The following is a 22703-nucleotide window of genomic DNA, read 5'->3' on the forward strand; positions in this document are numbered from 1 at the left end:
CTTCCTTCCTTATAGCAATATTGTGCTGATTATATGATTAGTAAAATGATGTTAGCTGATAATTTGGTGCCAAGGACAAAAACAGTGAAATTTGGGGTTTTGTGATAAAGCTTTTTGAAATGATGTAAAATGCCTCTGATCACTCTGCACAATAATCTAGAAAAATGTGAATCAACATCATAACAACTGAAGTTTGAACTGAAACAAATTTCACATTTGGCCACAGCTGTACCCTGTCATTCAAGTGGGAAGTGTCCTGTCGAACAAGGTGATGTTGGTGGCGCATCCGCTGTTCAGCTCCCGCAAAAGGTCCACGTACTCGTAGGAGATGCCCTGTTGTTGTAGAGCGAGCAGTACGGCATTGATCTCTACGCTGTCGAAGGCTTTCTCGTAGTCTACGAAGGCCAGTACCAAGGGCATCTTGTACTTCCGGCAGCATTCGAGCTGTTGGTTCAGCACGTGGATGTGGTCCATTGTGCTGTAGCCAGACCGGAAGCCGGCCTGTTCGGGTGGCTGTTGTTCGTCCAACTGCCTGGCTAGTCGGTTGTACAGCACCTTGGTGAAAACCTTGTACACGGTCGGCAGGAGCCAGATTGGCCGATAATTCCTCAGCTGTTCGCGGTCACCCTTCTGGTACAACAGCACTGTCTTGGCCGTCTTCCATTGATCTGGTGTTCTTCTCTGCGCCATGTAGCGGCTGAAACGGCTGGCCAATGCTGCCCAAAGCATCGGTCCACCCTCTTTGAGCAGCTCGGCCTCGATTCCGTCCAGCCCTGGCGCCCTGTCTTTCTGGATGTTCTGGATCGCATGCCTGACCTCACTGGTCAACACTGACGGCATGGCTGGTATGGCATCGTCCTGCATTTAGGGCGGGTCGACTGGTGTCTTGCTGGCGAACAGGTCCGTATAGAACCCAACCCCCCCCCAAAAAAACTTTGCTAAGAGGTAATTTTCAATTGAGAGAGAGCTCACAAAGCACAAAGAGAAATGGTTTATAAGGCTTCTGTGGAAGCTTTCATACATTTGCTCATCCCCTATATTATGTTTTCCCCTCCCCCACGGCACAAAATATCAAAGTTCTTGCAAGAATTATGTTATCCCTTCCCTGGAAATATATAATTGGCACTGGAAATATCTAATTTCTTGTGAGAATTATGATTCCCCCCTTCATATATCGTGTGAACTATTAGTGGTTCTCGCAATACTTCAAGTAGGCCTATATGGTAATGTCGGGTTAGGGCCCTAAAGCAGAGGGAAGGTTTTTGAAGATCATAAAATCTCAACTTATAATGACCTCAATATCATCCAAAATTAATGTGGGATTTGTGCCTAATCACCAATGTGTGAACAACAAAAAATTTGATATTTCTTATATGTTTTATACAGCAAAATGAGCCTGGGGTCAAATTGACCCCAAAGAACACCGATGCTACAAAAGTACGTACAGAACATTGAAAACCTATCATCATGTTAATTTTATGTTTACCCAGTTGTCCCCATTAAATTAGGAAAAGTCTTTAAATATGAAGCAAAAAAAAAAAAATTAAGTATGTATTTAGAGACGTTAAACACTGAATGGGGTCAAATTGACCCCAAAGGTAATAGGAGGGTTAAAAGGCTGCACTGCACGGTTATTTATACTCCGTTCATTCATACATATGAGTCACAGGATAAGGAGTCCTCATCATCGAAAAAGTCCAAAATAGACCGTAAAAGGAAACGTGACCGGAGATTACAAAAACAAGGGTTAAAGGAGAACTTGGTAACTTTTTTAACTTAATAAAACTGTCTAGAAATCATTTGGATGGTTAAACAACCTGTTCTAGTGATATTGGTGACTTTCCCCGCTCCCCCCAGCGTTCCCAGGCGGAAAACCAACCTTGCAACTTTGGGACTACCGTCCCGGCAAGATAGAAATTGGAAGTCTCGTGAGAAGCGAGAACAAGAACGAGAACGAGCGCGAAACACGAATTGCTTTACGGCAATTCAACATAAACACACGCACATGTATACATGTTACATAATGATTACCCACCTCGGTAGACATAGCTCCACACGATACAGTTGGCTTGCTCCGATCAAAACAAACGCACATGAGCAGCGGTAGAGAGGGTAGAGAGGGGGAGGAGGCCGCCGCAAGTGAGTTTCTTACGACAGTGTTGTTATATATAAGCACCCCCACAGCTATAGGGGGAGCTCGTGGGGAAAACATGCGACAACAAAAGGGAAAATCAGCGAAGAAGTGACTAGAGTTCGCTAGAGTTGCCGAGTTCAGCTTTAATGTCGGGATAGCTAATGCAGGAGAAAGCTTTCAAAAGAGATGCTGAAGTTGCCTGCTTTCTTCTCGACAGGTAAGTCAATGTTACGGTCTTAATTACAAGCTTATTTTTCATTGCTTGGTTGTGAACTTTATTATATAGATAGTAGAACATTTATAGTTATATCTATTTATCTATTCACAGTAAGTTAAACAGGCTCTTTGATGAATAGCAGCTATTGAGTAAAGTAACGTTAGAGAAGGCACGGATGATGATGATATCTAACAATGCACGTACTTCAAAAATATAACGAATAAAGGCGGCATTACTACTAACTACCATAGTTCATGTTTTTCACAGTCAGTAATTTATACTGTAACATTCTTTTTTTCGTTGATTCAAGTTTCAGTTTGTTTTAACCCATTTAATCCCAAATTTTTCTCAGACACAAAAATATCCAAATCATGTGTCATTAGTATCCCTTTGAAACAATCGATCATAATTTTTTTTAATTTTCATGGAAAAGTATGTGAAAAAGTGTGTTTTATGATCGGTCACAATTGTGACCGGTGGGATACTGTGTTGTATCAACCATTGGACAGACTGAATATAGGTCTATTTGACCTGTGCGTGTGTTTGTGTGTTTGTTTGTGTGTGTGTTTGTGTGTGTGTGTGTGTGTGTGTGTGTTTGTGTGTGTGTGTGTGTGTGTGTGTGTGTTTTTGTGTGTGTTTTTGTGTGTGTGAGTGTGTGTGTGCGTGTGCATAAGAGTGTATAAAATCCTTATAAAATCCTTGAGGCCACGAGATACTATCTTGAGGCAACGAGAAACTATCTTGAGGCCACGGGATAGTGTCTGGAGGCCACGGGATAGTGTCTGGAGGCCTCGGGATAGTGTCTGGAGGCCACGGGATATTGTCTGCAGGCCACGGGATAGTGTCTGGAGGCCACGGTATAGTGTCTGGAGGCCACGGGATAGTGTCTGGAGGCCTCGGGATAGTGTCTGGAGGCCACGGGATAGTGTCTGGAGGCCTCGGGATAGTGTCTGGAGGCCACGGGATAGTGTCTCGAGGCCACGGGATAGTGTCTGGAGGCCTCGGGATAGTGTCTGGAGGCCACGGTATAGTGTCTGGAGCCCACGGGATAGTGTCTGGAGGCCTCGGGATAGTGTCTGGAGGCCTCGGGATAGTGTCTGGAGGCCACGGGATAGTGTCTGGAGGCCACGGGATAGTGTCTGGAGGCCACGGGATAGTGTCTGGAGGCCACGGGATAGTGTATCGAGGCCACGGGATAGTGTCTGGAGGCCTCGGGATAGTGTCTGGAGGCCACGGGATAGTGTCTGGAGGCCACGGGATAGTGTCTGGAGGCCACGGGATAGTGTATCGAGGCCACGGGATAGTGTCTTGAGGCCACGGGATAGTGTCTGGAGGCCACGGGATGGTGTCCCGAGGTCACGAGATGGTATCTCGAGGCCACGGGATACTATCTCGAGGCCACGGGATACTATCTCGAGGCCACGGGATACTGTCTCGAGGCCACGGGATAGTGTCTGGAGGCCACGGGATAGTGTCTGGAGGCCACGGGATAGTGTCTCGAGGCCACGAGATAGTGTCTGGAGGCCACGGGATAGTGTCTGGAGGCCACGGGATAGTGTCTGGAGGCCACGGGATAGTGTCTGGAGGCCACGGGATAGTGTCTGGAGGCCTCGGGATAGTGTCTGGAGGCCACGGGATAGTGTCTGGAGGCCACGGGATAGTGTCTGGAGGCCACGGGATAGTGTCTGGAGGCCACGGGATAGTGTCTGGAGGCCACGGGATAGTGTCTGGAGGCCACGGGATAGTGTCTGGAGGCCTCGGGATAGTGTCTCGAGGCCACGGGATAGTGTCTCGAGGCCACGGGATAGTGTCTGGAGGCCACTGGAGGCCACGGGATAGTGTCTGGAGGCCACGGGATAGTGTATCGAGGCCACGGGATAGTATCTTGAGGCCACGGGATAGTGTCTGGAGGCCACGGGATGGTATCCTGAGGTCACGAGATGGTATCTCGAGGCCACGGGATACTATCTCGAGGCCACACGATAGTATCTCGAGGCCACGGGATACTATCTCGAGGCCTCGGGATAGTGTCTCGAGGCCACGGGATAGTGTCTCGAGGCCACGGGATAGTGTCTCGAGGCCACGGGATAGTGTCTGGAGGCCTCGGGATAGTGTCTGGAAGCCACGGGATAGTGTCTGGAGGCCACGGGATAGTGTCTGCAGGCCACGGGATAGTGTCTGGAGGCCAAGGGATAGTGTCTGGAGGCCACGGGATAGTGTCTGGAGGCCACGGGATAGTGTCTGGAGGCCTCGGGATAGTGCCTGGAGGCCACGGGATAGTGTCTCGAGGCCACGGGATAGCGGGATAGTGTCTCGAGGTCACGGGATAGTGTCTGTGTGTAAAATTAGGTAGAAAGTTAGGTAGCAGCAGAAAGTAAGGTAGAACAGTTAGCCTATGTGTATTAGCATGTAGATACAATGGGTTATCCCACCGGTCACTATTGTTGCCGTTGACATGTTTGTGAGTTCTATGACCACATTAAATAAAGTTGAGTAATTGCAAATGCATATATCAATACTAGACACCTTAAACATGATGTGTACCAAAAATCTATGTCCTATCTTTATGTTAACATACTTTAATAACCTTTTCTTTGGGAGCTTTCTTGCTGCCATCCTCTTTTCTTGGCGCAAACAGGAAGTAAACAGCTCTGGTCATGTGACAATTTACAGTAAACATGCGACACTGCACATATTTCATTGAGACCCTTTATTATTTCAATATCTGCTGGAAATGCATTGATAGATCATTCAGTAACATTTTTATAGCCTTAGAAATGAAACATTTTTTTACGGTCACTATTGTGACCGGTGGGATTAAATGGGTTAAATAACAAACCTGTTCACCCGAAGAAAAACTTGAAGTGCTATTATAAGACTGTCATGATCCTGTTTCTTTCTCACACACACTCACACGTTAGCGCTATTTCCTCATTTACGCACACACCTCCTCATTCATTCACACACTCACACGTTAGCGCTATTTCCTCATTTACGCACACACCTCCTCATTCATTCACACACTCACACGTTAGCGCTATTTCCTCATTTACGCACACACCTCCTCATTCATTCTCACAGCTGTCTATCCTTTACCATTTGCCATCGCTCATTTCCCTCACCTGAATCCCCTTTTCCTCTGATTAGCGTTCCTATTTCTGTTCCCTGTCTATACCTGTCTTTGCCTGAGTATTGCATAATCTCCCTACTGCAGAACGTCGATTTAATCTCTGTTTCTATAATGTCGTGTCGTGTCGTGTCGTGTCGTGTCATAGTCTTGTCAGGTCAGAAGCTGTTTGTGGAGCCGATAGCCTTTGAGAAAGATCAACTGAGTCAGAGATTCGCCGCTTGCCTCTTCTCTCCCACGGGAAACTTCAGCCTGCACCTTTCCTGTTACGGAGCTATCTTCTGAGAATCCCATTTCACCCAGGCTGACTGCTGTTTATGTTTTTTCAACAAGCCGAGACCTTATTTGAACATTTTACTACTGCTTGTAGTTCTAAGTTTCCCTTTGAGAACCCATTCTGTTTATTGAACTCTCTGGCAAGTTTTGCTTCTAATTAAAGTGACTGTTTCTCCGCATCTGCTGTCTGATCCTCTTACCTTCATGACATAAGACATCCTGTCTTTTTGGTACATAACGTCTACCGTAGATGCAACGCGCATTTGGAAAAGTGAGGCGCTGGAGAGCATTATTCGTTTGAATGCAAAATACAGTTTCACCACTAGATGGGAGAAATTCCTACTTAGTGTCCCTTTAAATGACATTTCACTATAATAAACATGCACTGCCCCAGAAGAGAATAAACCTGACACTTTAAGAAATGTTTTTAGCGCAATTTTCCACAGGACAAAATTGCGCTTGTTAACTCATGATTTCTGTTCTGTGCGACTGTGCGCACCAATCTTGCACTTCTATCTACTCCTCAACCAGACCACCTAGAGTAGAGTTTTAGTTAATTCCTACATCCATAGGAATAAATTGAAAATGCTCGCTCTACTCCGCACCATTATCAATGTCTGTGCGGACGTCTGTATTTTACTAGTATATAGTATACTATAGTTAGCGATTTAAAAGCGCTCAGTGGTGTCACACGTCGATTAACCGGTGGGAAAATGTTATCACAGTCACATCCCTAATATATTTATATATAAATACAATAGGCCTACCTGAAAGAGAATTTTACTTGCCCGACCAGAGTATAGCCTGATTAGAACGTCAATAACAAAAAAAATAACTTGGGAATCACTAAAACGAGAGATTATTCTAATTTCATTACATTCATTTTAAGTTGCAATCATCAGTTAATAATAAATGTATTACTGATCAATGGTAACAAGGTTGCACTGCTGAGGCTCATGCTGCTTCTCCAGGAGAATTGTAAACAAATGAGCGCAGCACACAAAAAAGCAACCCAGTTAACAACATACTGACTATAAAAATTACAAATATGGAGTTTTTATATATTTTATAACATATGATAGAGTTAAGCAACCTCACTTGACGAGTAGGCAACTATTTCCTGAATACAATCACGATTGAAACTGTGACATTGATTTCATACAACAGGTTAATAAACAGTTACAATTAAGTCACTTACATTTTAGATGCATCTTAACATACTTGAAATTGGATGAAACTCGACAGACACATCACATTTATTAGCCCGTAGACATGTGCAAAGTTTCAGAAACGGGCGTGGTGAGGGGCTCAGTAGCGCCACCTTTAGTCATAAATGGGGCGGTTAGTTTTATCAACAGCAACAAAACTTGGTATGTGTATTGTTCTCATCAAGACGGACAACTTTCTAATTGACATTAACCATCTCCGACCAACAGGAAGAGAGATATTTTGGTTTGAATGTGGATTTTCTGAAGAATTTTCTCTCCCTCTCTCTGTGTCTGTGTGTGTGTGAGGGGAGGGGGGGGATTTGACTATTGCTTTTATATTGTTAATCAAGGTTTCAGGGGCTTTTGGGGTCCTTAACGTGCTCAAAAACTCTTGAAACTTTGCACACAGGTCAGAACCCACGGCCATCAGGGCCGGGCTGAAGCTGGTACCCATTATGTTAAGGAAGGTCTAATCTCGGGAACGCACAAAAAAAAAAATCCAGGAAAAGATTTACTATCTCTTAGTGTTGTGATCCCATGAGGTGAGAAAATTGCGCTAAAACACTCACTGAGTTTTTATTACTTGTTTTAGCTTTTGATTCAATTGTAAAAATAGATATAAGATTTTAAGGTTTTGCACTGTATTTATTGGTATTTATAGAAGGGCATTATGGTGTGATTGAATTTGAACTGTGCTCTATGAAAAAAGGCTTCGTTGAGTTAAACTGCTTTATTTCAAGTTTATCACTAAATCTGGAAAACCGATACAAAACAAACTCTGTAGAGATCTGGGCAAGATCAGACATGCTGATCAGATGTTTACAACACGTCTGCTATGTTGAAAGCCTGATTAACTTTGCTTCTACTTTCAAAAAAAATACATAGAAATGCACTGTCCTGCTGAATCATCCGGTGATGAAACAAGTGAAGTACGTATGAGAGTGTAAAAAATAATTTAAATTGATTTAAACATTTTAAATAGACTATATCAATGACCATTTTGTCATAACCTCTAGTAGGCCTAAATTACATTTTATTTTGTTTAGTTGTCTGTTAAAAAAATAAATAAAAATAAAAATAAAAATTCATGATTCTCAATTTATCCAGAATCATGCATCTGTAGTCTTCCTTTGCCAATTAAATGCTTTTCTTTAAATGGTCAAATTAAATGGCATTAAAAAAGTTTTTAGGTTAGCATTTAGGTTTTGTACTGTATCTATTTAGCCTGGCTAACGTCAGACCAAGTCTCAGTTGCTGAATGTCACGCAACAACGTTACAGCCCTCTTACAATTCTACGTTGTTACATTGTTGCGAGCACGTAGACAGCGACGTTGCCATAGCAGAAATGCAACGTGCCAGAGACGTTGCCACAACGTAAATGTGTTTGCTGTGTGACAAGTACATTATGTAGTCCAGTGGTTGTCAAGACACCGTTGGCACAACCTTAAGCAATGGCCCTGAACAATGGTTTAATGTCAACATTGTGACAACACTGTAACAACCTTCACCACACAACGTATTTATAGCAACCTTTTGGCCATGTTGATAAAACGTTGTTAGAAGGTTGGCTACGTTGTGCCAACGTTCTGTGTTTGCTGGGCACCGCATCAAAACGGTACAAAACGTACAAAATTTCGTTTGAAGGAGTATTTCTGTGCCAAAAATTGTCCTTCCGGTTTGTCACAAGTTTCGGAAAGTTTTTTTCGAGTATGGGTCTGTGTGACGTCAGCTGGGGCGGAATTTCCATAGACAGTATAAGAAGGGAATTTCCTTATATGGGTCCTAAGGGCACTTCTCCCGGAAGGTCGCGGGCGCACGCGCAACCGTAGACCAGAGCAAGAGAGCGAAAGCAGTACCTCATCAAAGCGCTGTGCTCGGCTTTAGGGAAGTCAATGTCACCAAAGAAGTGTGTTTTTGGTTGCCAGGGCAAGACAACCCTGCACAGATTCCCAAAGAACCCAGCGTTAAGGGACCAGTGGATGCAGTTTGTTTTTTCAGAGACTGTTTGTTTTTGTGCAAGACTGTTTGTTCCCTGCATTTCGATGATGATTGTTTTATAAACAAAGCCCAGATCGACGGATTTGCAGATCGTCTAATGCTTAAGGATCGAGCAGTCACAATGATAGCTAAAGGTTCGCGGTCGCAGGCGGTGAGTAAAACTGCTTCAAATGTTAGCTCGGCGCGTTAGCACAGCTTTAGCTCCGCCCACACGGCCCGCCTCCAGCCGCTCGTTTTTTTCCGGAAAGACTCGGTACAGCCTATCTTTCTTTTATAAATATAATAAAACTAAAGACTTTTTGGAGATATGAAGGATGCAATACTACTCTATAGGTACTCAAGATTAACCCATTTGTGCCCAAATTTTTCTGAATGGTTTCATGCACTGTAAAAAAAAAACCCGTAAAAAAACGGTATTATTCCGGCAGCTGGGGCGCCAAAAAATTACCGTAAAATAACAGCAAAAAACAATCACGTTAAAATACAGTAATTTTCCATAATTAAATAACAGATTGTATCTTTAATATTACATTAAATCTCATGTAATTATTGGGATTTTTAATGTTTAAAAAAGGCATATACACCTTTAAAAACAATTAAATTACCTATAAATACAGTTAAACGCTGCTATAATACAGAAAAGTGCCACTATTATTTGAGATTTATAATATATTATTATGTAAAAATTTTGTTAATTTAATAAATATTTAATGTAATAAAGTGATATATCACCCACAAAAAAATTTGATTTAACTTTAAAAAAAAGTCAAAATACTTTTGTAAAACAGATAATAAGCTTTTTTTTACAAGTTTTTACATGGAACTTTACATATAAATCCCATGTATTTAATTGATTTTTAATGTGGAAAAAAAGCATACTCTGCCATAAATACAATGAATTTAGGTACAATTACAGCAATCTACCATTCATTTTAGAATTCTTTATATGTAATTGTACATAAAGATAATGTATATTTAATTAATCTTCAATGTTAAATAAGCATACTTTGCCATAAAAACAATGGATTCGCCTTTAAAAAGAAAAGCAAATACTGTTATTAAACAAGTATGTGTGAGTACAATTAGAGCAATCTACCATTAATTTTAGAGCATATTAAGTATAATTACTTTTTGTATGAAATTTTACATAGAAATAATGTATATTTAATTTATACAACAATGGCTACAATGGATTTACCTTTGTTTTAAATGTCCAAAGAAATAATTTTGTCAAATATCATAACACTATGATAATGATAACTAAACGCATATTTATACACATTCAACCTGCAAATGTAATGGACAAATTAAAAAATATCAAGCTATAACAGTACTTAAATGACAAATGATTTAGCTTAACAATAAGAACCAGAACACACTAACTACTGTTCAACATTATTTTATTCTGTTGACCAACAGATCAGAATAGAAAACAGTTGCTGCTCTAGCAACATACTTGCTTACATAGCTTAACGGCATAGCTACATACTGCTAGCAGTCTAACAATTGGCTGCTTGTAGGCAAAAGTTCAAGAACAGTTTACAATAGGTTCAGCCAATATTCACAGTGAAATAAAAACACTTGAAACAAAAAAACAAGCAATACAATTTAAAAGTCTGTCTGGTACTTCAGATAAGATAAAAGTCAATCTAGGTGCAGTGTAATGCTTGCTTCCACTGTTATTGCAGTAACTTAACTGAAGGTACTGAAGCCTATAAACTAATAACTATAATAACTTTGTCCAGTACTGTGAACCAATTCTATACTTAAAATATGGTTACAATGTGTACCCAGTATTCATCTGGGTCGCAGTGGTACTATCTGACAACAATTAAAGAACACTCAAGAATACAGTAGTGAGAACAACATGAACTGTGCATGAGAAAGAACTAGGGACATTCGATTGCAATAGTCTCCCTTCTGAAAAGTGTTTTTTTTTTTTTTTTACTCCCTCCATTCATGGTCCGATATTTTTGTTATCAGGGAAAGAACCTTCGGACTGACCGCCAGCTGCCTTTTGGTAGAATTCTTCTCCACTTTCGATCCCTTGTCTGGGTTGATCTTAAAAAGGCATCTGTCAAGTGAAAGACATAAAACAATTTTAGTAATAAAATGTGGACTCCTGCAAAATATACCTTATATCTTGACATGAGGACGAATCAGGAATAAATTGGAAAACATACTGTATGTACGCAGTGTTTCCCACAGAATTAGATTCTATTTGCGGTGGTGTGGTGTTTGGGGACCGGGGTGGGGATTAAGTTAAATATATCATATATATATATATATATATATGATATATTTTTAGTGACAAGTACACATTTCCATTGCCAACACTTAGTGTCAGATACCTTAAAGGGATAGTTCACCCAAAAATGAAAATTCTATCATCGTTTACTCACCCTCAAGTTGTTCCAAACCTGTATGAGTTTCTTTGTTCTGTTGAACACAAAGGAAGATATTTGGAAGAATGACAGAATCAAACAGATCTCGATCCCCATTGACTACCATAGTAGGAAAAAATATATACTATGATAGTCAATGGGGACTGAGATCTGTTTGGTTACAAACACTCTTCCAAATATCTTCCTTTGTGTTCAACAGAACAAAGAAACTCATACAGGTTTGGAACAACTTGAGGGTGAGTAAACGATGATAGAATTTTCATTTTTGGGTGAACTATCCCTTTAAAGACATTGCTATGCCATTGCTACACTTTCTATGCTATGACTGCTCCACAGACTTCTTGTTGCAAATTTTTCTCACACACAAACCTGGACCTGGAGATGGACACACACACACACACACACACACACACACACACACACACACACAAACACACGCACAAAAAACACACACACACACACACACACACAGACACACACAAACTCACAAACTCACAAACTTACTGACACACTCAAACACAGGCTCACACACTCAAACATTCAAAAAGACTCTCACACACACACAGACTCAGACACACACACACACACACACCTGGAGATTGAGGTGGACAAAAACCAACACACACCAACCTGAACCTGGATAGCGTTTAACATAGACTAACCCTAGTGTGAGATATGTATCGTCTACGGTAATATCTTAATTATTGTTTTAACAATGAGCAGACATTATCGAGTATGTTACTTCACTCATTTTTGAAAACCATATTTAAAAAAAAATCCTCCATGCAGCACGCATGTAGCTGCTGAAAATTCCTCACTGAAGTAAGAAATTTGTGCAAAAACAGCAGCAAGAGATAAAACACAAACAGTATCAGCATATAGATGGGAACAAAAGTGCAGTGTAGTTTTTATTCCTGGCATTATACACAAGCAGTTTAGAACACAGCCAATTGTGTTCTAAACTGCTCGACTTTGAATAAAAATAAACTGACGGCTGTGCCCTGAACGTCGTTCAGTGACAAATGCTGTAACGTAACGATATATCAAAAATATATTGATATTGAATTAGAGTCCAACTGAAAAAAAATGTTAAGGCATAATTCCACTGCTGTATGTACTTTCACATATCAATCCAAGACGTGAGGCAGACTGTAAAGTATAGCACAATATGCGCTGTGCTGGCACACTGTGTGTGGCTTTTCACACAGGCACTGTTCCGCCTCTGTTACTATCAACCATTTCCTGCTCAGATCTGACCCGCCCTTTCCATATATTTCACACAGCACAGCGTGGAGGCATATTGGCACAATACTGGGCACTGTAACTTAAAGAAATATAATATAAAGTGGCTTAATGTGGACTTGCTGCTCACTGTGCTGCTGAGGCACACAAGGCCCACACACACAGCTGTTGCATCATATACATCTCAACTGAAACTAGAGGGGAGGAGGCACAAGCTATACTATCGGACTATCGCCTCTTGAGATAAAAAGTAGAATAACCACACAGAATGTGTTGGGGTTAAGCTTGTTAGCATGCTGTTAATGATGTCATGTCTTTGTCATGACACATAGTACCTTTTAAGAAGTCTATTAAAGGGATACTCCACCGTCTTTTCATATTAAACTATGTTATTCCCTTAACTAAGATGAGTTGATACATACCTCTCTCGTCTCAGTGCGTGCACTCAATCGCTCTCGCGCGCAGCGAAACTTTGTTCACTCAGTTCATTCAATATGGGCCAAGCAGAGAAGCTACCAAACACCTCCACGTTTTCCCTATTTAAACACAGTTACTCGCGTAGTGTAACTCGACCTAGGACGGTGACACAAAACAAAACGTTGCGCTTTTCTAAGCGTGTAAAATGGATAACTATATTGTATGGCGGAATACCATAGCAAGTGCTTGTAAGCACTTCGTCTTGGCGGAGTAATATCTTCACTAGAGGGAGCGGGGGCCGGTGAGAGGGTATTCTTCACGAGTGAAGATATTACTCCGCCAGGTCGAAGTGCTCATAAGCACTTGCTATGGTATTCCGCCATACAATATAGTTATCCATTTTACACGCTTAGAAAAGCGCAACGTTTTGTTTTGTGTCACCGTCCTAGGTCGAGTTACACTACGCGAGTAACTGTGTTTAAATAGGGAAAACGTGGAGGTGTTTGGTAGCTTCTCTGCTTGGCCCATATTGAATGAACTGAGTGAACAAAGTTTCGCTGCACGCACTGAGACGAGAGAGGTATATATCAACTCATCTTAGTTAAGGGAATAACATAGTTTAATATGAAAAGACGGTGGAGTATCCCTTTAATACACTCTCTACGGTTGAGAAAATGTAGTGAAAAAGACAGCAAGGGAAAGTTGTGAAATCCTGTCCTGTGCAAGGCTCTTTTATTAAATTGCATTCGATTTTAAAGGGGTAACTATTTTTTCTAGTCATTCTATATCTGTTTGGATATTTAAAATGGACGTCTGAAGAAATGCGAAAAATGGACAGAATACCAATCATAATGCAAAGTCACCACCGAAAACTTTGATGTCAGAGACATTTGAGTATTATTACTAAGAACATGTACTCCACTGACCCTGTGCTGTGTTCTTTATACCAAAAATCAATAAAACTTTTCAAAAAAAAAATTGACTTTTTTCTCACCTCTGCAAGAACTCCAATGTTGCTCCTTGGCCTTCTGGGTAAGATATGTTCAGGCAGTAGTACGTGGCAAACATCAATACAAGAGCATCAGTGAAGGCATTGATGTGACCATTCACAATGGTCTGGTCCACAGAAAGCATGAAGTACTCTGCTGCCAATGGAGAATTTCCTGTTGTAAACACACAAAAGACAGGCAGGGGATCTGTATTTTTGTGACAAACTGTGCTCAAAGACCATAAAGTCCAGTAATTATTCAATACGTTTGTAAAGTTAAATTATATTTAACTAAAACACACGAAACATGAAAAAAAACATCCATCACACAATTGGTAGGGGTGGAAATCACCAGACAAACAATACGATATTATCATTACATATAAATCTGGGGTAGGTAATGTTGCAGAAGTCAACTAAGATCTCTTCAGTTGATTAGGCATGTTTTATGCTTTTTTCATGCTGAATGACTTATTTCCAAGAAACGTGCGTGCACATCTCTGGTAAACACGAATTAAAGTGGTGCTTTTGCATGACTCTTTGCGGAGAAACTCGATTAAATCAACTAATCGATTAGTCGATACAACTGAATGATTATTTGTTGACCTTGAATTTCTTCAATCGAGGACAGCTCTACTTCACAGGTAGGCAGTATCTAGTCAGATAGAAATTAGCTGCATATGAATCAAATAACTGCATTTCAACAAATCTGACAAGCTGCTGGCTTACTGATCAACCTTATCTACATGACTGTAGCTTGAGCAAATGCCCATAAATTAATTTTGCTACCAGTGTATAATCCATGCCATCATATGTAAAGGAAGAAGGCAAAAAAGAATAACTACACCTTTAATAACCAATAGTAAATTATAATAATAATATAATAACATAACTATGTCAGAAAAAGAAAATATTCAAACTTACCACACACAACAATGCATGGCGTACTTGGAAGTTCCGCACAGTTCACTTCAGAGGGCAGGATTGTTTGATCCAGTTTATGGAACATCTGGTCTTCTTCCTCATTGAAATATCTAACAAGTAGTTGAAGAAACCCAGCAGCACTGACATCTGCAACATTCTTGCTTGATGCTTCCATTTCTCTGAAGATGGTCTCCATCTTCCCTGTCTTGTCACTGGTCTTGAGGTATGAAATAACCCTGGCATATTTGTTTTCCATGGCTTTGTTATCAATGTCCATGCCTGTAAGCTCTTTGAAATGAGTCTTCATGCCAGTTATTTCAAATAAATATGGCCAATCGTTTATCAAATCAGAGGTCTCAATTCCATTGATAATGTCTTTTCTCTGAGTGAAGAAAGTGGTCCTCATCATTTTCTCAATACATTTCGTGTCACGGCATCTTTCTTTGTACATTTTCTTTAACTGTTCTTGTGCTTGCTTCTGGGATTCCAGTGTTTCATCAGTTGGTAGACGCATTGGTTGCCAATTAATGCATCCATAGGTGTCTAGTCTTCTCTTCCTGGGTGGGGTATCCTCTCCTTCACTGGTGCTAATAAGTTGTCTTTTTAAGGAAAGTGGAGTGCTTCCTCTCTTCAAGTTATCCACCCTGCTGAGCATCTGTTTTGTGAGTGAGTCATATCCACTGCCCACAATTTCACCTTCAATGACATCAGTGAATGCCACAGGATACACCTTTGCCATCTTTCTTGCGATCTCACTGAGGTGTTTCTTTGCGGGTGTTGGGCATATTGTTAAGATTTCACTGATAATCAGCCGTATCATTTCAAGTCTGTCACTCTTTGTTGGTCGCTTCCCTTCTTCTAATTTTCTGATGAGCTCAGATGGCAACTTCTTCCATGGAATTTCAAAATTGAAATGCCAGCTGTTGTCAGACGGTCGACGAGGTGTGCAACCTATACTTGAACTAGATGTTGACCTTGGTGAATTTGAACTTGCTGAGCTGTAGCCACCTGAAAGGTTACAGATGAAAATATGATGATACAACATGCACTGCAAAGCCAAACAATTTCATACCAATTTTTGGGGGCTTAGTTTGTTTTTTAAACAATCACAGAAAAATTACACAAAATTATGTTCTGTTTAGTTATGTAGTGGAGCAACACAGACATGGTGCCCTTTTATTTTTAGAATAGTTAATGGCCATATGTAGAGAAGATACATACTTGCCAAATAGTGAAACTTCAGACAAGACTAATGATAAGTTCAAAGACCAAAAAAGTCACATTCTGTGCAATAGGCATGGACTCACCAGAAGGAAACATCTCATCAGGCCGTGTATGAGGACTGTCACAAGACTGTTGGTTGCTGGGAAGACTGTCCAACGCATCTCTTTGGCCTTAAAAGACACACAATAGTGGAGTTATGTCTTGTTTATTTTTTTTGCCACAGTAACAACATAAACCTTTATTTGGAGATAATAAGAACACCAGAAAAAGCATATATCATATATATTAGCATATATCTAATGTTCTTAATATTAAAAGTTGCATTAAGTACAAACACATACTTGTGGTTTTAAAATGGGAAATAAGTTTCCTTGCTTCCACTGGCTTCAGGACATGAAGAAGGTCACTTTCTTGAATGTAGTTCAAGTCTTCAAGGTCGTGAACTCCTAATTCTTGAAGAGCCTCGAGCAAAGGGTCAAGTTCCCTTAGTTTTGGGAGTGTTGAGGTAAGGAAAGAGGAAAGAGCACTCTGTGTATCCATAACTATACAGGAGAGAAAAGACACATTGATAGTTTTCTTTACTCTGTATCAACAACGCTGTGTTTCAGTGAAATGACTCTTGTCCCAAAAAGCTTGTACTCAGGCAATGGATAATAATCCAGTTTGAGCTCTCCTTTCACACACTTCATGGTCTGCCTTGCCTCTTTCACTTCATAAAGTCCAAACTCCGCTAAATATGACACATTATGAGGTGTAACAATAAAGTACACATGCTTCTCCTCCTTCACCAGTATAAGCTGAATTTGTCCGAATTCGGTTGACTCACCGTGGCTCAGACAAAGAAAGAACCCCTTTCTGTATTGAGTGCCTTTCCACTGTACCTCTGTACTTGCCACAACATTGGTTTCCTTGACCAAAGTTTCTCCAACAGCAGTGCGCACTGCATTGCTGTACAGTTCAGCATGGAAAGGAGTGGAGTTCTTCACCACCAATGAAGGTGCAAAAAAAGAGCCTGCATGTAAGTAGGCTTGTAGTAGCTGGTGGTTTCTGGCAAGTGTTTGACATACATTTTTGAAATTTTGTGTTCTTCGCACACATCTTTTGAAGTATGAATGCTTGCTCTCGAACCTCATTGTCCACAACCGCATGAGAGGGCCAAATTTCAGTATCAGTGCAGGGTAGTGAGTGAGGTAATGGTGCTTTGGTCTCAATTTGTGCGCAGGAAACATTTCTTTCCTTGCCTCTAGATAGTCACGTATCTGAACATTGAGCAGAGCAATCTGTGGTGCTGATATTTTAGGGGCACAAATTAATTCCACTACCTCTTTCAGTTGGACAGTCAGCTGCCATACTGGATTCTCTGTATCTGTGATCCTATCCCCGATTATAAGAGGGAGAAGTCTCAGCAAAGACCAGTTTTCTGCTGCCTGTCCACCTAGTTTTACACCCTTTTCAGAAACTTCTGAGGGTGTAGAATTACCATCAGATCCCTGATAGCCAAACTGCCTAATCCTACGATTAAGTTGGGAATATGTGAAGAATTTCTTCACCTTGACAAAGTAGTTTATGTAAATGGCAAGGTCATATGCCACAACACCCTCAAACAAATCATGGCCAATACAGGGTGGGAGGCCTGGCTGGCAGACATGGAAAAAAGCCAGAGAGTTAAAGATCGAGTCAAATTTCAAACCTCTGACTTCACTTACATCATCATTGTGCAGCTCTTGTATAGTGTCATTGTAGTCTTGTACTGTGCGGATGGATGCATTGTGTTCAAAGTCGTCTAGCTTATCTCTGGTAATGTGACAATACCGGCAGAAATAGCGCGATGTACTGAAGTTTTCTGTGAAGCCACCGATATTATGCGAACCCAAGTTATCCCCAGCAATGCAATAGAGTGTTGCTTTCACAGTGTTTCCACGTATATTCAGACCATTTGTCTCCAGTTCTCTGAGATCTGATAACAATGGAGAGAACACTTTCTCATGGCCAAAATGCTTGAAATCAGCCTCTCGACACAAGAGCAAAAGCTGCATGTTATCAACGGTGGATCGACGAAAAGGATTAAAGTTTGCAAGAGTGAAGTAGACCCCAAGCATTTTGTGTTTTTTCTTTGCAGAGCCAATGGGATTAACCACCTCGAAAGCATCTTGATACAGTATCACCTTTAAAGTGAGACCTGACTCTGAAAACAGAGGATTGGATTTGAATAAAGATCCATCACACACATCGTTAAAAATACGAGGTGCACTCTCATTCCCAGTTGTAGAACATTCTTCCCACACAGCAGGATCTTTTAACAGAGCTGTTAATGTATCTTTTATGGGAATGTACTGAGCATTTCGCTCTTTTCTGTTTTCATCAAACCCCAAAAAAACTGTCTGTGGATGCACATAGGCAAAATTCTCCTCAAAATACTGCTTTCTCTTGTACTCTGTAGAAAGTGCAGAGCTACAGGATGAATGCATATCTATGTCATCTAGGGTCGTCAAAACATCTTTAATTTCTGTCTCTGTTAGTTTAGTTTTTGCATGAAGAGATACTTTAAGTTGATTCTTTGTGTGTTGCTGGCAAACACCACTGAGACTATTAATTTCTTCTACAATCAACTGTATTGTAGAGGAGGGGATGAGGTGCTTTGCCTGCAACTTCATGTAAAACATGCATAGGTTTCTCATGTATAAGCTCTTCATTTGTGCAGGATCCAGTGTAACCTCACCAGGCCCATCATCAACTGCCCCTTCATCTGACTGGCTTTCAACAACAGAAAACTGAGGCTCACTAGGAGCTGAAGGAAGACAGTATGCACCAGAGACATGAAGAGCTGTGGAATGTTTGTGCTTTCTAGATAGGTGGGACGTTAAAGATGATTTCACTGAAAAAGTCTTATCACAGTTTTTGAATGGGCATTGCACCTCCTCTCTTTTTGAAGCATGAGATTTCAGGTGACACAAAAGATCTTTCAGATCAATCAACTCTTTCTTACAGTGAGTAAGTTCACATTTAAATGGTCCCTGCAAAGTCTCACACTGTGACACAGAAGATGCCTGCTTATGATGACGGTAAACATGGCATTTAAATGCATTATAATTTCTAAAGTGAGACTTGCAACCTGTTATGCAACATGCATACTGGTAATGAGCCTCATTTCTGTGTAGCTCTTGATGTTGAACATAACCTTTTAAGGTTTTCACAGAAACACCACACCTGTGACAAGTGTATTCTTGGACCATGGCAAAACACTCACCTCTTCAGATTACTTTGAGGTCAGCAAAATCTGTTGAGAGACAGAAAAAAAAATATATTTGAGTGCATAGGCAATCTTAATTGAGAAAAAAAATACAAATAACTTATATTGGAAACTATTGTGTGCAAGTAACGTTAGTTAAATATGTAAAACAGTTAACACTATCTCAACCTAACGTTACATTATAACGTTAGTGAGCCAACACTTCACTCATAACATTGGCACTGTTTAACGTTACACTAACACGTTAACGTCGACTTTCAGGTCACAACACAAGTTATAGAATTAGCACGTTTGCAAAGCTGGAGTAAAGTCAAAGATGGTAAATGATTAGCACTAACAAGCTAACATTTATGCTAACTAAAGTTACCATGCTTGAGTTGGTAATGTTAACGTTAGTTATACAGTTTATATTTCGGGCTTACGTACCTTGTAGTTCTTGTTTACTTGCAGACTGTGAGTGGTATCTTTTGCATCCTGAATATGGCACAACGCGTTGCACAAAAAAGTCGCTCACTTCCAAACTGTCTCAAGCAAACACTATGAAAACGAAAAAACAGCCGCGCTCCTCTCTGGCTCACAAATGTGTCTGTAACGGTCTCTCTGGGCTGTTTCGCGCTTTCTAACGTAACCCCTCCCACTCAAACGTTGCCGTTGTTCTTTAAAATTATTGGACGTTTCACCTATTTTTTTTTAAGTTTCACATGTTTATAGTCATGTGTCCCAAAATCTCCTGCTCCTGACTTTGCAGTTTGCCAGTTTACACGTGATATGGGAAATAAACAAAGCCTGCAGTGTGAATGTAGTTTAACAGTTTTCTTTTTTTTTTCTTTTTTTTTTTTTTTTTATATATATTTTTTAACAACCACAACAGTGCTTGACTGATGCATCCATGTCCACATAATGCCCAAACAACAAACCAGCAGGGCTTGCCATCATATCAAGTCATATTGTCCCATCACAACTACCTTTCAAGAGTTGATGTTTTAATGAAAGTAATCATGCTATGTAGGAAAACAGGAAATACATATGTATGAAAATCAAGACCTGTATAAATTTGTTTCTGTCAGGTAAAAGTATCTCCATTTAATCAGAGCTACCAGAGCTTTGCGATAATAAGCATTAGTCAAGTCAGAGTTCAGAGGAAATGCCAGATGCAAAACACACTTCAAAAGTGCACAGAAATTGTACATAAATATATTTGACATTTTACTTATTTAGCTTACGCTTTTATCCAAAGTGACTTACAATTGTTATATATCAGAGGTCACATCTCTGGAGAAACTAGGTAACCCATTTTGTTCAGGGCATAATATCACGGTGAGATTTGAACCCAGGTCTCTCAGGGATCTTTCCCACGGCCCTGTGTTCCCACATTTCTAAGAATCTTTTTTTTTTTTTTTTCAGAAAATTTAGAAAATTAGGCCCTATGTTCCCACAACCATATGTTTCCACAGCCCTATGTTCACCAAAAGGTCGGGAGAAATCTGCCAGGAACTCTATGATCCCACATTTCTAGGACATTTTCAAAATTGAGTAGTGTTCATACATTTCCCTATAATTTCAGCAGCTAGTCTACACTACAGCTAGTCTACACTACAGCAGCTAGTCTACACTACAGCTAGTCTACACTACAGCTAGTCTACACTACAGCAGCTAGTCTACACTACAGCTAGTCTACACTACAGCAGCTAGTCTACACTACAGCTATTCTACACTACTACAGCTAGTTAGGGTTAGGGTTAGGGTTAGGGTTAGGGTTAGGTTTAGGGTTAGGGTTAGGGTTGGGTTTAGGGTAACCTTAACCCTCTCTGGGAACAAATAGCTGTGGGAACATAGGGCTGTGGGAAAAAAGAGCTATGGGAAGTGGGAACATAGGGCTGTGGGAAAAAAGAGCTATGGGAAGTGGGAACATAGGGCTGTGGGAGCATAGGCACGCTCCCGTTTCTCAGACCAAAGGCATGTGCCTTTATTGAGTTTGTGCACAGTTACTAAAACACAGTAGCCAGAAATATTTAATGATAACCTGGTGAAATACTGGTAATAAACATTCAGTATTTACTGCAGTGCTTTTATGCTTTTGTCAGTTTATATACACAATATATCTAAAAGTTTATTTTGATTTGCTTGAAAAGAGAAAAGCAACATAATGTAAGAAGTGCTTTATTGGATGGCATCAATATTTAATCAATCAATCTTTATTTGTATATCACTTTACATACAAAATAATGACAATAATGCTTGGATATACTGGTATATACAATTAAATGAGCAACTTCAAGTTCAAATTACCCCGGTCTGCTGGGTAACTGTGGCCACGTTTCTGCACGTTTCGCAATTCTGTAAGCTGAAATGTTTGACTAAAAGGGGCTGTATGATGCTGCATTTCAAGCCCTTTATTGTAGTTCTGTGATCCCTGTATTGTAGCTTCTGCTAGCTAGTTAGCTAGTAAGCTTAATGCTCCGGGGGTATGGGGTGTTAAAGATGTAAACATTAACATTATTACAGATGCTTTGGACTGCTGTTTCAGAGCCAGATTATAACAGCAGCTGCTGCAAGCTATCTTTAGCAACAGCTAGCATTCACAATAAGTAAAGCTATCTGTCCATCAGGAAACTTCATAAAGAGTTGAGGCAGAGCTGCCAGAGGACTTTATTATACACTTTGGCCATGTTTAGCATGAACATCTGACATTGTAACATCATAGATATGACAGAAAACACAGAAAAGCCTAATAGGTCTCCTTCAACAAATAGTATAACGCAAAAGGGGTTTCTGGTACACTGAAAAAAGTCTAACTGCTGTTGTTAATTTAATGTGTATTTTGTCATTGAAATAGTTGAAAATTATTAGTTTTTTCATTTAAAGTTAACGTTTTAGTTTATATTTATGGTTGAATCCATTTTTTTTTACATTGATACATATAATTTGGCAGCGGGATATTAAACTGAATTTATTCATTTGATCAGAGCATTTTTATTAGATTAAGCATGATTTGCACATGCGCATTGTTGAGTTGGCGATCCCGCTCTCTGACCACCTGACCTGTTAAAAAAAAAAAATCGTCCGTTGAACTGTCTGTGAAGAACACACACATTGAATCTGCGACTGCGAGCGGCCGTGATACACTTCAACAGATCCCTCCAGCCAGTCTGCAACACAGAAGAACTCCGAGCAACATTGATACTGGTAAGGTAAAAACACCTACTCCCCCCGCCCAGCACTAATATCATTTCTAAATTCATTTTGTGGGGTCATGACGTTAGCTAAAGTTACCACGTGTAAGTTAGTGCAT

General features: G+C 40.3%; 1 protein-coding gene across 1 annotated transcript; it reads right to left on the bottom strand.

The window, feature by feature from the left end:
• Positions 1–10345: 10345 nt before the first annotated feature.
• On the bottom strand, positions 10346–20046 carry LOC308705329 (uncharacterized protein). Its single transcript, XM_081390281.1, has 7 exons — positions 19838–20046; positions 19409–19438; positions 16503–16703; positions 16245–16331; positions 14938–15945; positions 14020–14188; positions 10346–11035 (listed from the first exon to the last, which is right to left on the bottom strand). The coding sequence occupies exons 3-7, from the start codon at positions 16699–16701 to the stop codon at positions 10906–10908; spliced, it is 1593 nt and encodes a 530-aa protein (XP_081246407.1). The 5' UTR covers positions 16702–16703; positions 19409–19438; positions 19838–20046; the 3' UTR covers positions 10346–10905.
• Positions 20047–22703: the final 2657 nt, after the last annotated feature.

This window comes from Scardinius erythrophthalmus (assembly GCF_964197995.2).
Source record: "Scardinius erythrophthalmus genome assembly, chromosome: 17".
NCBI lineage: Eukaryota > Metazoa > Chordata > Actinopteri > Cypriniformes > Leuciscidae > Scardinius > Scardinius erythrophthalmus.

Coding starts and splice junctions, on each gene's coding strand:
- LOC308705329 (XM_081390281.1), bottom strand. CDS start 16,701: ATGGATACACAGAGTGCTCTTTCCTCTTTCCTTACCTCAACACTCCCA. Junction 14,189..14,937: donor GCCATGCATTGTTGTGTGTG/GTAAGTTTGAAT, acceptor TGTTTACAACAG/GAAATTCTCCATTGGCAGCA. Junction 11,036..14,019: donor ACATTGGAGTTCTTGCAGAG/GTGAGAAAAAAG, acceptor TTCACTTGACAG/ATGCCTTTTTAAGATCAACC.